Source organism: Symphalangus syndactylus, chromosome 10, assembly GCF_028878055.3.
Source record: "Symphalangus syndactylus isolate Jambi chromosome 10, NHGRI_mSymSyn1-v2.1_pri, whole genome shotgun sequence".
In the NCBI taxonomy this organism is placed as follows: Eukaryota; Metazoa; Chordata; class Mammalia; order Primates; family Hylobatidae; genus Symphalangus; species Symphalangus syndactylus.
In genome coordinates this window covers 107,432,871-107,446,336 of record NC_072432.2, presented here as the reverse complement: position 1 = coordinate 107,446,336, position 13,466 = coordinate 107,432,871, and the positions used below count along the sequence as shown (strand labels likewise).

At 39.0% G+C, this 13,466-nt stretch overlaps 1 protein-coding gene across 31 annotated transcripts in view; it reads left to right on the top strand.

Moving 5' to 3' along the window:
- Positions 1-13,466, top strand: part of NEK11 (NIMA related kinase 11) — a 327,824-nt gene that overhangs the window by 127,863 nt on the left and 186,495 nt on the right. For 27 of the 31 annotated variants that reach the window (XM_055295453.2, XM_055295450.2, XM_055295445.2 and 24 more), the window contains 4 exons: positions 3,036-3,185; positions 3,279-3,357; positions 5,684-5,769; positions 13,038-13,157. In XM_055295453.2, the coding sequence (XP_055151428.2) occupies positions 3,036-3,185; positions 3,279-3,357; positions 5,684-5,769; positions 13,038-13,157 (435 nt within the window). The remainder of the gene's footprint in view (positions 1-3,035; positions 3,186-3,278; positions 3,358-5,683; positions 5,770-13,037; positions 13,158-13,466) is intronic. The other 4 variants (XM_055295455.2, XM_055295452.2, XM_055295454.2 and 1 more) reach the window with 1 other exon arrangement.

The window sequence follows — 13,466 nt, the reverse complement described above, 5'->3', positions numbered from 1 at the left end:
TATCCAGTCTACCGTTGATGGGCATTGAGGTTGATTCCATGTCTTTGCTACTGTGAATAGTGCTACAATGAACATATGCATGCATGTGTCTTTATGGCAGAACGATTTGTATTCCTTTGGGTATATATACCCAGTAATGGGATTGCTGGGTCAAATGGTAATTCTGCTTTGAGTTTTATTATCTTAAATAAGAAATTATCTCTGTTTAATAGATAAAAACTATTCAGATTATCTTTTTCTTCTTGTGTCAGTAAGTTGTGTTCTTAAAAGACTGTTAACTTTATCCATATTGTCAAATTTATTGGAAAAACATGTTTATAATGTCATCTTAATACTTTCTAATATCTGTGGAGTCTACAGTGTTGCACTTTTTTCTATTTGTTATTGTTAATCTGTGTTTTTTTCTGATTTTCTTGATCAGCCTTGCTAGAAATCTATTAAATGTATTAGTCTTCACTGATTTTGTTTCTGTTGTTTATTTCTATTTCATTGATTTCTTCTCTTTAAAAACTTATTTCCTTAAACTTTCTTTGGTGTGATTTGCTGTTTTTTTAACTTCTTAAGTTGACTTATATGATAGATATTAAGATTTTTTGTAATATATGCATTTAATACTTTTAATTTTACTGTAAGCACCTTAATTGCATTCAATGTGTTGATATTTGGTATCTTTATTAGCATTCCGTTAAAAGTGTTTTCTAATTTCTTGTTTGACCTAAGGATTATTTAGATGTGTATTTCTTAGTTTTCAAGCAGTTGGCAATTTTATAGTTTTTCAATTATCTCTTTTTCTCTGTCACTCTGTTATTCATGTCTAGCACAATTTTACGGTGGTCTGACTTTGAGGATTTCAGTCCTTAAAATCTGTTGAGGCTTGCTTTATGGCCCTGTGTATTGTCAATTTTGGTAAATGTTCCATGTGCCCTTGAAAAAAAATTGAATTCTGTTATTGTTGGTTGCATTTACATTAACTTGCCAATTATGTCCATTTTGTCATCGTATAGATTTTTTTCTATCTTTATTGATTTTTTTAATTCTGTCAGTTCTTGCTTCATACACACACACGCACATGATGCACATGCACACACACACATTATTAGGTGTATACGGATTTAGAATTGTTTTATATTCCTGGTGGTTTGATTGTTTTATTGATCCACCATCTTAATCTTAGCAGTGTTCCTTGCCATTTTGGTGTTTGTATGGTTTTTGTATCAACCTCTCTGTGTTCCTACATTTAAAGTTTGTTTTGTGAACAGAATATACCTTTTTTACAGTCTGATAATTTAGTTTTTTAATTGGAGTCTTTTCCCTCTTGTGTCATTTGCCTTATTTTTGTCATGAATTTTTATTCTACATAATTTTTAAACAGCACAAGATACTGTTAATTTTATTTTGTAGAGTTAATATTCATTTATACTTATTTTTTGGTGCTCTTTATTTCTTCTTGTACTCATTGTTTTTGTCTGGATCATTTTTCTTCTGTTAGAAAAATTTCTGTCTAGGATTTAAGAAATGCTTTCCTGCTGATAATGAAATCTCTGTTTTTGCTTGGCTAAAAACATCTTTATTTCCTCTTAATTTGAAGGAATGTTTTTTCTGGGTATAGAAATCTAACCAGATGCCATTTAATAGTCTTGCAGATAGATGCAAAATCTATTGATTTTCAAAAATTTTCATCATTTTTAATATTTACATTGATATTGGTATTCTAGTTGATTTCATGTACTTTCTTCTAACATCTCCCTCTTCTTTCTAGCATTCTTTAATGGAAACAGTCTAGGATTTGGAAAGATAAATGCCTTAATTCAAGAGTCAGTTCTACCATTTACTACCTATGTGACCTTGGCCAAGTCATTTAACTTTTCTGAGCCAATTTTTAATCTATAAAAATGGGAAAAATATTACATGGGCTCTATTTCACTGGGAAGTTATAAGGGATTGTTGAGATATTGTCAGTGCTTTGTAAAATGTAAAGTACCAATCAGCTCAGTTGGAAATTTTTAGTGTTATTATTTACTGGAACAGAAATATTCTCAGTGTATGTATCCAAAATTCTCTTACAAATGCACATTTTCATGAGCACCCACAAAATAGTTCAATGGTATTATTCATGTATTTATTTCTGTCTATCCTTTGTTGTATTAAGGACATTGTTAAAAGTTACATAAAATGTAACTTACACAAGGTCAATCACAAGTTTATTTCTTATCTTTCAAGTGACTAACATGAAAAGGAAAACCTGGACAGTTACATAATTCATAATGTCCATAAGATAAAAATAATTCATTATTCAGGAGAAGTGCCATTATTTCTTAATACTAAGCTCAGACAGGAATTTCCCTTTCAGTTTTTTTTAATGATGTAGAGTTATTTAAAATATTTTCCTGCTGGTTTAGAGGTTATTGATTTGCATGGCTAATCCAAATCAGTGTTGGACTTATATAGAATTTTAATATTCTGTTTCATACTCACCATGGGAGAATTATACATTTTAATGTGGGTTTCAAGTAGCTGCTCTTCCACTCCACTTGCAAATGGATTATATTCAGAGAATAATAAATAATGCCAGTTTCCTTTTCAAAATGCTTGGATACACATTAGAGGGAAGGTTAGACTGCTAAATTAAAATTATATTTTGCATATATAAAATTATCAAACTGCCTTAGGAAGATAATATTCAGCTGCATTTTATTTCTTAAAAGCTAATTCAAAAAATCCTTACATCAATCAAATACTTAGAATCCTTACTATGTGCAGGCATATTGTTAACTCTTGATCTGCTTATTCTTTGATAGAAAAGCTGTCATTCAGACTTACTTTTGTGCTTTAATCTTTCACTTTTTTGGGTTTTTTTTTGGTAAACATGTATTTAAATGGAAAAAAACAGTATGAAACTGCAATTTTTAAGTCAACTACTGATTGTATGTTTGTGCCTCACAGCCAATGTCCCAACACATCTGAGGTTTTGTATGATGAAAAAATTTAAAATAGGATATTTTTTCCTTATTTAAATTCTTTGACTTTGTCTTCAGGTCACTGGCATGCATTTTATATGAGATGTGCTGCATGACTCATGCATTCGCTGGCTCCAATTTCTTATCCATGGTTTTAAAAATTGTTGAAGGTGACACACCTTCTCTCCCTGAGAGATATCCAAAAGAACTAAATGCCATCATGGAAAGGTATAGAAATAAATATGTTGTCACAGAAATAATTTAAAGTTGTACTTATATTTTAGTTCATTTGAAAAATAATTTTCTGTTTAAACATTACAGCATGTTGAACAAGAATCCTTCATTAAGACCATCTGCTATTGAAATTTTAAAAATCCCTTACATTGATGAGCAGCTACAGGTATTTAAAATGAAAGGGATTCTGGGAAACAGGTATGAGCATTTGTATACACATTCCATGACTTGAAGATATGCAGTGGGGATATGATGCAGTAAGAATCAACCAGAAAGGAGGAAAAAGGCCAAAAAGAAGCTGAGAGGCTGAGACAGATGGATCACGAGGTCAAGAGATCGAGACCATCCTGGCCAACATAATGAAACCCCGTCTCTACTAAAAGTACAAAAAAAAATTAGCTGGGCGTGGTGGCACGTGTCTGTAGTCCCAGCTACTCAGGAGGCTGAGGCAGGAGAATCACTTGAACTCAGGAGGTGGAGGTTGCAGTGAGCCGAGATTGTGCCACTGCACTCCAGCCTGGCAACAGAGTGAGACTCTGTCTCAAAAACAAATAAATAAAAATTTGTAAAAGCTGAGAAAAATAGTAGTCAGGACAATCTCTCCAAAATAAGGTGTGTGTGAACTCCCATTCCCCAGTGCCACTGAAAATAAGAAGTTAGGGTTCTGATTTTATGCCAAAACTCAACATCCACCCTTGGAGCTCTGTTGACAGATCTTACCTGAACACTTTGTAACTATATCCCTGCAAGGACAAGAATATACTAACAGAGAATACTAAAATCTAGGGTTATCATTGAGCATTTATAATTCCAATCCTTTATTATATATCTCAATAATACTTTTTAATGATTAGCTAAGTTTATTTTGTTTTCTTGTAAATTAGGAAATTTGATATAGAGGCTGTGTCTCAGGTATTAAGAAAGCAGAAAATGGTCCCCTCTTTAGAGGGGTTTTTTTTTTTTTTTTTTAAACTTCTCAGGCTTTTACAACACAGGTCCCTGAGGCAAGTTTCCTCTGTAATTTTATGCATAACTTTAAGAGGAACCACAAAATGGTCATCCACTTTAAAAACTGTGGATACCTTTTCATCAGTGGGGCACGTTCCAAACCCAAAGGAAGCAAAGGTGATAAATGATGTGTACTTATTAGTTGAGTGCTGGGCACTGTGCTGACACACAGGGGATGCCAAAATGAACAGGTATGTTTCCTGTTCTTTTGAAGCTTGACTGCTAGTGAGAGAATCTAATAACCAAGAAAAAGTAAGGATGTAAATAAAATAAGTATATGCCTAGCACTGGGAAGAAAGTATAATAAACAAACAGGATACTGTAAAAATAAGGGAGAAAGGAAGGGCTTTGGTGGTCAAAGGAATAGGTGACATTTCTTTACCAGCGAGCCAATGGGAAGCAACCAGCCATGTAAAGAGCCTCAGAAACAGTGTTCGAATAGCAGGGAATAGCTGGCACAGAGGTCCTGATTATGTTGTGCCTTGGAGGTAGGTACAGATGGGAGGGTTCTTATGCAAGCATATGCTCTCAGGGAAGCCCATGCTGTCATGGGGAAGGCTGGACAAGAGAGGGAGGCAGGCTTAGGTTTTCTGATACTTCCAGCTCTCCTTCTGTGCAGGCCAAATGGGATCGAGTAGAATCTGCAGGTGGTCCTCTGAAAAAGAGCCTCATATGCTGGTTGTGGGATCAAAAACACACTGAAGAGGCTGTGAGCATTCAAAAAAAAAAAAAAAAACGGGTCAAAAGGTATTCACAGGGATCTGCTGGACCAAGATGAGGCAAGTGAGGCCCTTGACCCTGGGGCAAAAGTTAAGGGGACACTAAAAATTCATAATCAAGATAAATAATATTTTAAAAATCCAAATTAATGCTTAAAGTCCCAGGTAACAAGATATTAACAGTTTAAAGACAGGATCCAGCAGGGCCAGGATTAGGGTGAGGTAAGTGAGGTGGAATTGTGTAAGTTCAGGGTTGGATCCTATCTTTAAAGTTTTGCTATTGTATTCTTTATAGTTTTTTGACATTATTGATTTTTAACAATAATGTTCATTAAAATTATTTATCTTGGCTACTGAGTTTTTTGGTGCCCTCTTAGATTTTGTGCCTGAGGTATCTCACTTGCCTAAACCTTGCACTGGCCGTGGGAGTGTAGATACTGTCCTCTACAGTATGGGAGGTTGGAAAAAGCTTGTGTCTTCTTGTGGCTGAAAGTAGGCCTGCCCATGATTGGCAAAAGGGAGTGAGAGAGTAAGCAGTGTAAGATGAAGCTGGAGAGACAGGCAGGAGCCTGACCCTGCAAGATCTTCTTGGAAAAGCTACCATGTAATTTTATGTAACCCAGGGAAAAATAGCATGCTTTGTTCTCAGGCTCCCTACCATGGTCAGAAGTAACCCCAAATCTGAAAAGATACTTGGTAATTTATTCCCTTTCATCCCTAAAGAGGAGTCTTTAAGTATGTCACGGTTGTTGATCTTTTTTTCAGCACCTAATGTGTGGATATTCAGAAATGACTCTGGAAGACAAGAATTTGGATTGTCAGAAGGAGGCTGCTCATATAATTAATGCCATGTAAGTAATTGCTTTGTTTTTAAAAAGCCCATCGAGTGTAAACTTTAAATGCATTTGTCTTTAAAAATCTATTAGCACTAAACTGACTGCATCGAGTATCCTAGAATTCACTTAAGTCTTGCCAAGAAATTAAGGAGCTTCAGGAACTTGGTGTTCCAAAGCCCTTTACCCCAGGTGGTAGCAAATTGAAATCATGAAAGTTTAAACCACTGCACAGCTTACAGATCTGCAGGGTAGCTTTGCAGTTGCCTTGCAAGGATATAGAGAAGTTAATATCTCAAATATTTAGTAACATTTATGCTAATGAGCCTTCCATAATAACCATAAATGGCTTTCACGTGTTGTTTGTTTAATGTGAACTGGCAGAGTATCTATTGACAAGAAAACATTGTGGAGTCCTGGGACAATTGAAAATAAGCCAAAATTCACTTTCTTGAAATATACATTCCTTCACATAAGAACTAAACAATGTATTTCCCAAAGAAACATAATTATTTCCTGATCTAACTTCTCTCTCCTACCTCATTCAAAATTTTTGTTCTATAACTTGCAAGAACCCAGAATACTAGGTTCTTATGTTCTGGATTTTTGCAGTTTTACAGTCATGCACAACTATGGTATAGAGGAGGTGTGCAGGACAGTGGGGTGAAAACAGAAGCCCTCGATAGGCTGATCTAGCACAAATATACTCCTCCAACACCCAGTCCAATGTTTCTCAACTCTACCATGTTTGCTTTCCATCTTCACTTTCAAACTGAGGAAATCTGCATGATCTCCAGTTAAGATACACTATATACCACAGGGGGTAAATTTTTAGGCATATTCCTAATAACCTTGTTTTTATGGTTTATTATCTGCTATTTCAAGAAATGTCAAAATTTCCAACTGTATTTTATTAACTAGAGATGTAAGAGTAGTAGGTATTTTTTAAATACTGGACTAGTTTTAGCTATCATTTTGTACTGTAGTTATAAAACTGACACTGTGTACAATTAACAGTGTTCTAGAATCCAGTAGTTTGGAGGGTATTTTACATTATGAAATATTGACTTCAGATGGTCACTGCTATTTTCGAGATCTATGACTATGTTTCAAGGAGATCCATTGGTCTGACAAAATAAGAGATGTATATTCCTGAAAATTGCATGTCCTCTGGAGTCTGTTGTCTGGATGGTATCAGAGAGGTATTAGAACCGTCCTCAGAGGTCATTACAATTTTCTCATAGTGTTTGTCAAGGAAAGAGTTGAGTGTGAAAGGTCTTCTATAGTATTGGGCCCTAACCAAGTCAGGAAGAGAAGCAAATGCCATTGAGAATGTGGTTGGAGTTCTTTCAATGTGCCTTCCCTCTGAAGACTTTTAGAAGTGTGCCAGTCATCCCTGTCCATCTGGCTGCCTCTAGTCGGCCATCTAGCCCCTTCCTTCATGCTAAATGTTATTGACTGTGTCTTCTATTCCAGGCTTAATACAGTAGATATTTTTTGCTGCGGCATGGTGTAGTGGCTAATTGCACAGATTAATAACACTCTCTCAATTCAAATTCCAGTTCCCAGGTAATACTCTGTATTACTTTGGACAAGTTACTTAACCTCTCTATGACTATAAAAAAAAGTACCTACTTCATAGAGTTGTTCTGCATTTAAGTGAGTTAATTCATATAAAGTGCTTACAAGCATGAGGTTATTACCTGCTAAAATGTTAGCCGATGTGATTATTTAGCCTCTTTTTCAGTTAAGGAAATATGCTTAACATTAATCATACGTTGAAAGAAGTTTATGTGCTGGTTGTTGGGATCGAAAACACTGAAGAGGCTGTGAGCATTCTACAAAAAAAAAAAAAAAAGTCAAAAGCTATTCACAGGGATCTGCTGGGACGAGGATGAGGCAAGTGAGGCACTTGACCCTATGGCAAAATTTCAATGGGACACCAAAAACTCACAATCAAGATCAAATTTTAATGCAATATTGTAAAATTCCAAATTAATGCTTAAAATCCCTGGTAACAAAATATTAAAAGTTTAAAGACAGGGTCCAGCAGGGCCAGGATCAGGTGAGGCAAGTGAGGTGGAATTGTGTAAGTTCAGGGTAGGATCCTGTCCTTAAAATTTTGCTATTGTATTCTTTATTTTTTTGACATTAATTTTGACTTTTTAAAATAATTTTCATTAAAATTATCTTGGTTACTGAATTTTTTGGTGCCCCCTTAGATTTTGCGCCTGAGGTATCTCACTAGCCTAAACCTTGTGTTGGCCCTGGGAGTGTAGACATTGTCCATTACAGTCTGGGCGGTAGGAAAAAGTTAGTGTATTCTTGAACACAGAATGTGTTATTAATCTGTGCAATTAACCACTACACCATGCTGCAACAAAAATATCTACTGTATTAAGCCTGGAATAGAAGACATAGTCAATAAAATTTAGCATGAGGTAGTGGACAAGATGCCCAACTAGATGCAGCCAGGTGGAACAGCTGCCACTGAGGGACCAGGATGACTGGCACACTCCTAACAGATCTTCAGAGGAACAACTGAGAGTGGATGGAGAGAAGACACAGAAGCTGGGCTGAAGGGGGAGGAAGGTGGGAATCCTGCATGGGGCCACTGTACACCTGTGCACCGGGACCTCCAGTGACGCTGGGGGAATGGGTGAGTTGAACTGGCAGAGAGCAACCTATTCTTGCCACAGGCCTCTGGAATCCTGGCTGGAGGACACCCCTTGACCACCAAGGACACTTGGGTTGGTAGGGAGAGCTGCTTGGAGAAGTGGTAGGGGCAGCACACCAGCTGATGTGGAGCCCAGAGGGTTTGGTGCTTGAGTGTCTGCAGCAGAGCATGGCCAGGGAGACCATCCCCCTAGACTTGACTTGCTCCCATGGGAGACTTTAGACCCAGGGGAACTGTCAGACCTGAACTCTGCAAGCAGTCTTACCCATCAGAGGGGGCTGATCTGACCTGAGCACCCCTTGATCTTCTGGCCTCTCCTGAGGCCCAGCCAGGCCACGCCTGCTTGCAGTGCAGCCACGGGTGCCCTGGGGGTCTACATCATGGCTCCTGTACTGCTGAGGAATCATGCCTGACTGGAGGAGAGATCCAGTAGGGAGGCCTGCTCCTTCCCCTAACTGCAGCTTCCCCAGGCTCACAGCCACCACCCTCCCCATGTTGCTTTTCTGGCATGTATATACATGGGCAGATTTTGACTTTCCTGCCCTGCCAGCATGCATGTGCATGCACGCTGCCCTGCTACTGCTGCTGGCAGGAGTGTATCCCACCTCACCTCCCCTGCCATTGCAATCAGAGCCTTGGTGGGCACAGAGACAGCCAGCCCTGGCCCTACCAGCACCCTGCCCCTGAACCAACACTGCTGCCAGAGTGAAACTAGGTGCAGAGAACAGGGGACCCTTCCCTGCCGTGAGTGGCCACCCTTACCTGTGTCAACATGCACAGAGGTTGCACACAGACCTATGCCCACCAGTGCTGCACCCTGTGCTAACACCACCACCAGCAGGACCACATGCATAGTTGCCAGTGGAGGGCCCCAGCTCCCTGAGCCATTCTGTCTCTGCTGCTGCTGTGAATGCCCACAGGGAGACAGGCACCCTGACACCTGCTAGCACCCTTCCACAGCTGACAAGTGTGCACCCCTCCACACTGCCACTCCACTGCCACTGCTGCTGCTGGCACATGCAAGCAAGGATGAATCCTGCTGCCACCATCCTACAAAATGCTTTGGCTGGCACCATCCATCAGAGTGTAGTGACCAGCTGTCCAGGAGCACATTGGCCCCCGCAGTGCAATGAGTTGACGACCTTGAGGAGCCAGAGAGCAAAACTGGGGCCCAATACAAGTCTCCCAGAGTTAGAGCACACAGCCCAGGAGTTGGGAGCTGAGCACTGGCTGCCTAAAATTTTCCAGAAACAAAGCCAGTCTACTGAATCCACCTTATAACACAATCAAACCATCAAAGTTATCAAGTAGAATAAAAGGAAAAAAAATCCAAAGGATAGCAACTTCCAAGATTGAAGGAACTTCAGCCCACAAAGATGAGATAGAGCCAGTGCAAGAACTTCGAGAACTCAAAAAACCAGACTGCCTTCTTTCCTCCGGGTGACCACAGTACCTCTGTAGCAAGGGTTCTGAGACAGGCTGAGGAGGCTGAAATGACAGAAACAGAATTCTGAATATTAATAGGAATGAAGATCATTGAGATGCAGGAGCACATTGAAACACAATCCAAGAAAGCTAAGAAACATAATAAAATGATACAGGAGCTGACAGAAAAATAGCCAGTATAGAAAAGAATGTAACTGATCTGATTGAGCTGAAAATCACACTATAAGAATTTCAGGCTGGGTCCGGTGGCTCATGCCTGTAATCCCAGCACTTTGGGAGGCTGAGGTGGGTGGATCATTTGAGGTCAGGAGTTCGAGACCAGCCTGGTCAACATGGAGAAACCCCGTCCCTACAAAAATACAAAAGTTAGCCAGGTGTAGTAGTATGTGCCTGTAATCCCAGTTACCAAGGAGGCTGTGGCAGGAGAATCGCTTGAACCTGGGAGGCGGAGGTTGCAGTGAGCTGAGATAGCACCATTGCACTCCAGCCTGGATGATGGAGTGAGACTCCATCTCCGAAAAAAAAAAAAAAAAAATGCAATCTCAAGTATTAGTATCAGAATGGACCTAGCTGAGGAAAGAATCTCAGACCTTGAAGACTGGTTTTCTGAAATAAGACAGTCAGGGAAGAATAGAGAAAAAGGAATGAACAAAACCTCCAAGAAATATGGGATTATGTGAAAGAGATCAAATCATGTCCCTGAAAGAGGTAGGGAAAATTGAAGCAACTTGGAAAACATAGAAATACATTACATAGAAACATAGAAATTTCATCCATGAGAACTTCCCCAACCTAGCTAAAGAGGTCAACACTCAAATTCAGAAAATGCAGAGAGCCTCAGTAAGATACTTCACAAGAAGATCATCCCCCAGGACACATAATCATCAGGTTTTCCAAGGTCAAAATGAAAGAAAAAATTTTAAAGGCAGTTGGAGAGAAAGGTCAGGTCACATGCAAAGGGAAGCCCATCAAACTAACAGCAGATGTCTCAGCTGAAACCTTACAAGCCAGAAGAGATTGGGGGCCAACATTCAACATTCTTAAAGAAAAGAAATTCCAACCAAGAATTTCATATCTTGCCAAATTAAGCTTCATAAGCGAAGGAGAAATAAGATCCTTTTCAGACAAGCAAATAGTGAGGGAATTTGTTACTACCAGACCTGCCTTATAAGGCCTCCTGAAGGAAGCACTAAATATAGAAAGGAAAGACCATTACCAGCCACTACTGGTACACACTGAAGTACAGACTATAAGTGACACTATAGAGCAACCATACAAACAAGTCTGCATAGTAACCAGATACCATCGTGATGACAGGATTAAATCCACACAGATCAATACTAATCTTGAATGTAGACAGACTAAATGCCACAATTAAAAGGCACAGTGTCGAGTTGGATAAAGAAGCAAGGCCCAACTATATGCTGTCTTTAACAGACCCATCTCACATGGCAATGGCACACATAGGCTCAAAGTAAGGGATGGAGAAAAATCTACCAAGCAAATGGAAAATAGGAAAAAGCAGGGGTTGCTATTCTAATTTCAAACCAAACAGACTTTATACCAACAATAATCAAAAAAGACAAGAGCATTACATAATGGTAAAGGGTTCAATTCAACAAGAAGATCTAACTATCCGAAATATATGTGCACCCAATACAGGAGCACCCAGATTCATAGGGCAAGTTCTCAGAAAGCTTTACACCAGTCAGAATGGTGGATTATGAGGTCAAGAGATCGAGACCATCCTGGCCAACATGGTGAAACCCCGTCTCTACTAAAAATACAAAAACTAGCTGGGCATGGTAGCGTGTGCCTGTAGTCCTAGCTACTCAGGAGGATGAGGTTGGAGTGAGCCGAAATCGTGCCACTGCACTGCAGCCTGGAGACAGAGCGAGACTCTGTCTCAAAATAAAAAAAAAAGAAAAAAAGTCAAAAAATAGATTCTGGTGAGGTTGCAGAGAAAAAGGAACACTCATACACCATTGGTGGAAGTGTAAATTAGTTCAACCATTGTGGAAAACAGTGTGGCAATTCCTTAAAGACCTAAAAATAGAATACCATTTGACCCAGGAATTCCATTACTGGATATATACCTAAAGGAATATAAATCATTCTGTCATAAAGACACGTGCACGCATATGTTCATTGCAGCATTGTTCACAATAGCAAAGACGTGGAATCAACCTAAATGCCCATCCATGGTACACTAGATAAGGAAAATGTGGTACATTTACACCATGGGATACTACACAGCCATAAAAATAACAAGATCATGTCCTTTGCAGCAACATGGACAGAGCGGGAGGCCATTATCCTTAGCAAAGTAATGCATGACCAGAAAACCAAATAATGCATGTTCTCACTTATAAGTGGGAGCTAAATTATGAGAACACATGGACACATAGAGGGGAACAACAGACACTGGAATTTTTCAGAGGGTGGAGAGTGGGAGGAGGGAGAGAATCAGGAAAAATAACTAATGGGTACTAGGCTTAATACGTGGATGACAAAATAATCTGTACAACAAACCCCTATCACTTGAGTTTACCTATATAATGAACCTGCACATGCACTCCTGAACTTTAAATAAAAGTTAAAAAATAAAAAAATAAGATTTAGCTGTTAAAATACTAGCATTTTGGAATACTTTTTATGTGCTAGGCACTGTGCATATGTTATCTCATATGATACTTACTGTAGCCATTCTTTACAGATGAGAAAACTGAGATTCAGGGAGGTTCAGTTACTTGCCCAAGGCCACAGAGCTAATGAGTGGTGGAGGTGGGATTCAAACCCTGCCTAACTCTAAAGATTATGTGTTTTATCCACACGGTGGAATTACTGGGCCAGTCTATTTACTCTTTAATGGCCAAGATCCTAATTTGTTTTACATTATGAAAACTAGTCATTGGCGATGAAATGAGCAGGAATTTGGAAAGTAAATAATTTCCTTTAAACAAAAATCTAATTTGAAAAATGTTGCTTGTTAACTACAGTCCTGGTTGGCTCATTACGTACCCAAAGCTTATTAGTTTTTGCCTGGCCTGTCTCAAGATGCTTTTGCTCTCAGTAGTGTAGTGATACTTTTATAAAATATTTGTTTAATTTTTCTGGACATGTTTGGGATGGGCTATATGAGGGGAATCTTTGTTATTTATAGGCAAAAAAGGATCCACCTGCAGACTCTGAGGGCGCTGTCAGAAGTACAGAAAATGACGCCAAGAGAAAGGATACGGCTGAGGAAGCTCCAGGCGGCTGATGAGAAAGCCAGGAAGCTGAAGTAAGCTGCTTTTCCTTTAGGCACTCATGCTCGGGACTACTTCTCAGGGCTCTCAGGTACAGAGAAAAGCAAAACCAAAACAGGAAACCCCAATGCATGTGATTATGTATTTATGTGTTTATTCATTCACTCGTTCACTCCAAGATGACTATTGAGCCATAGATTGAATGTCAGGTGCTATTAATATCAGGCTTTCAGCTTGTGTGAAAGGAAAGATTAACTATTTGGGAGGTAATTAGTGATGAAAATAGAGTCAGTTTCCAAACAAAATCTCATCGTTGTTGACAGCTTCTGCACATACCCCAGCAG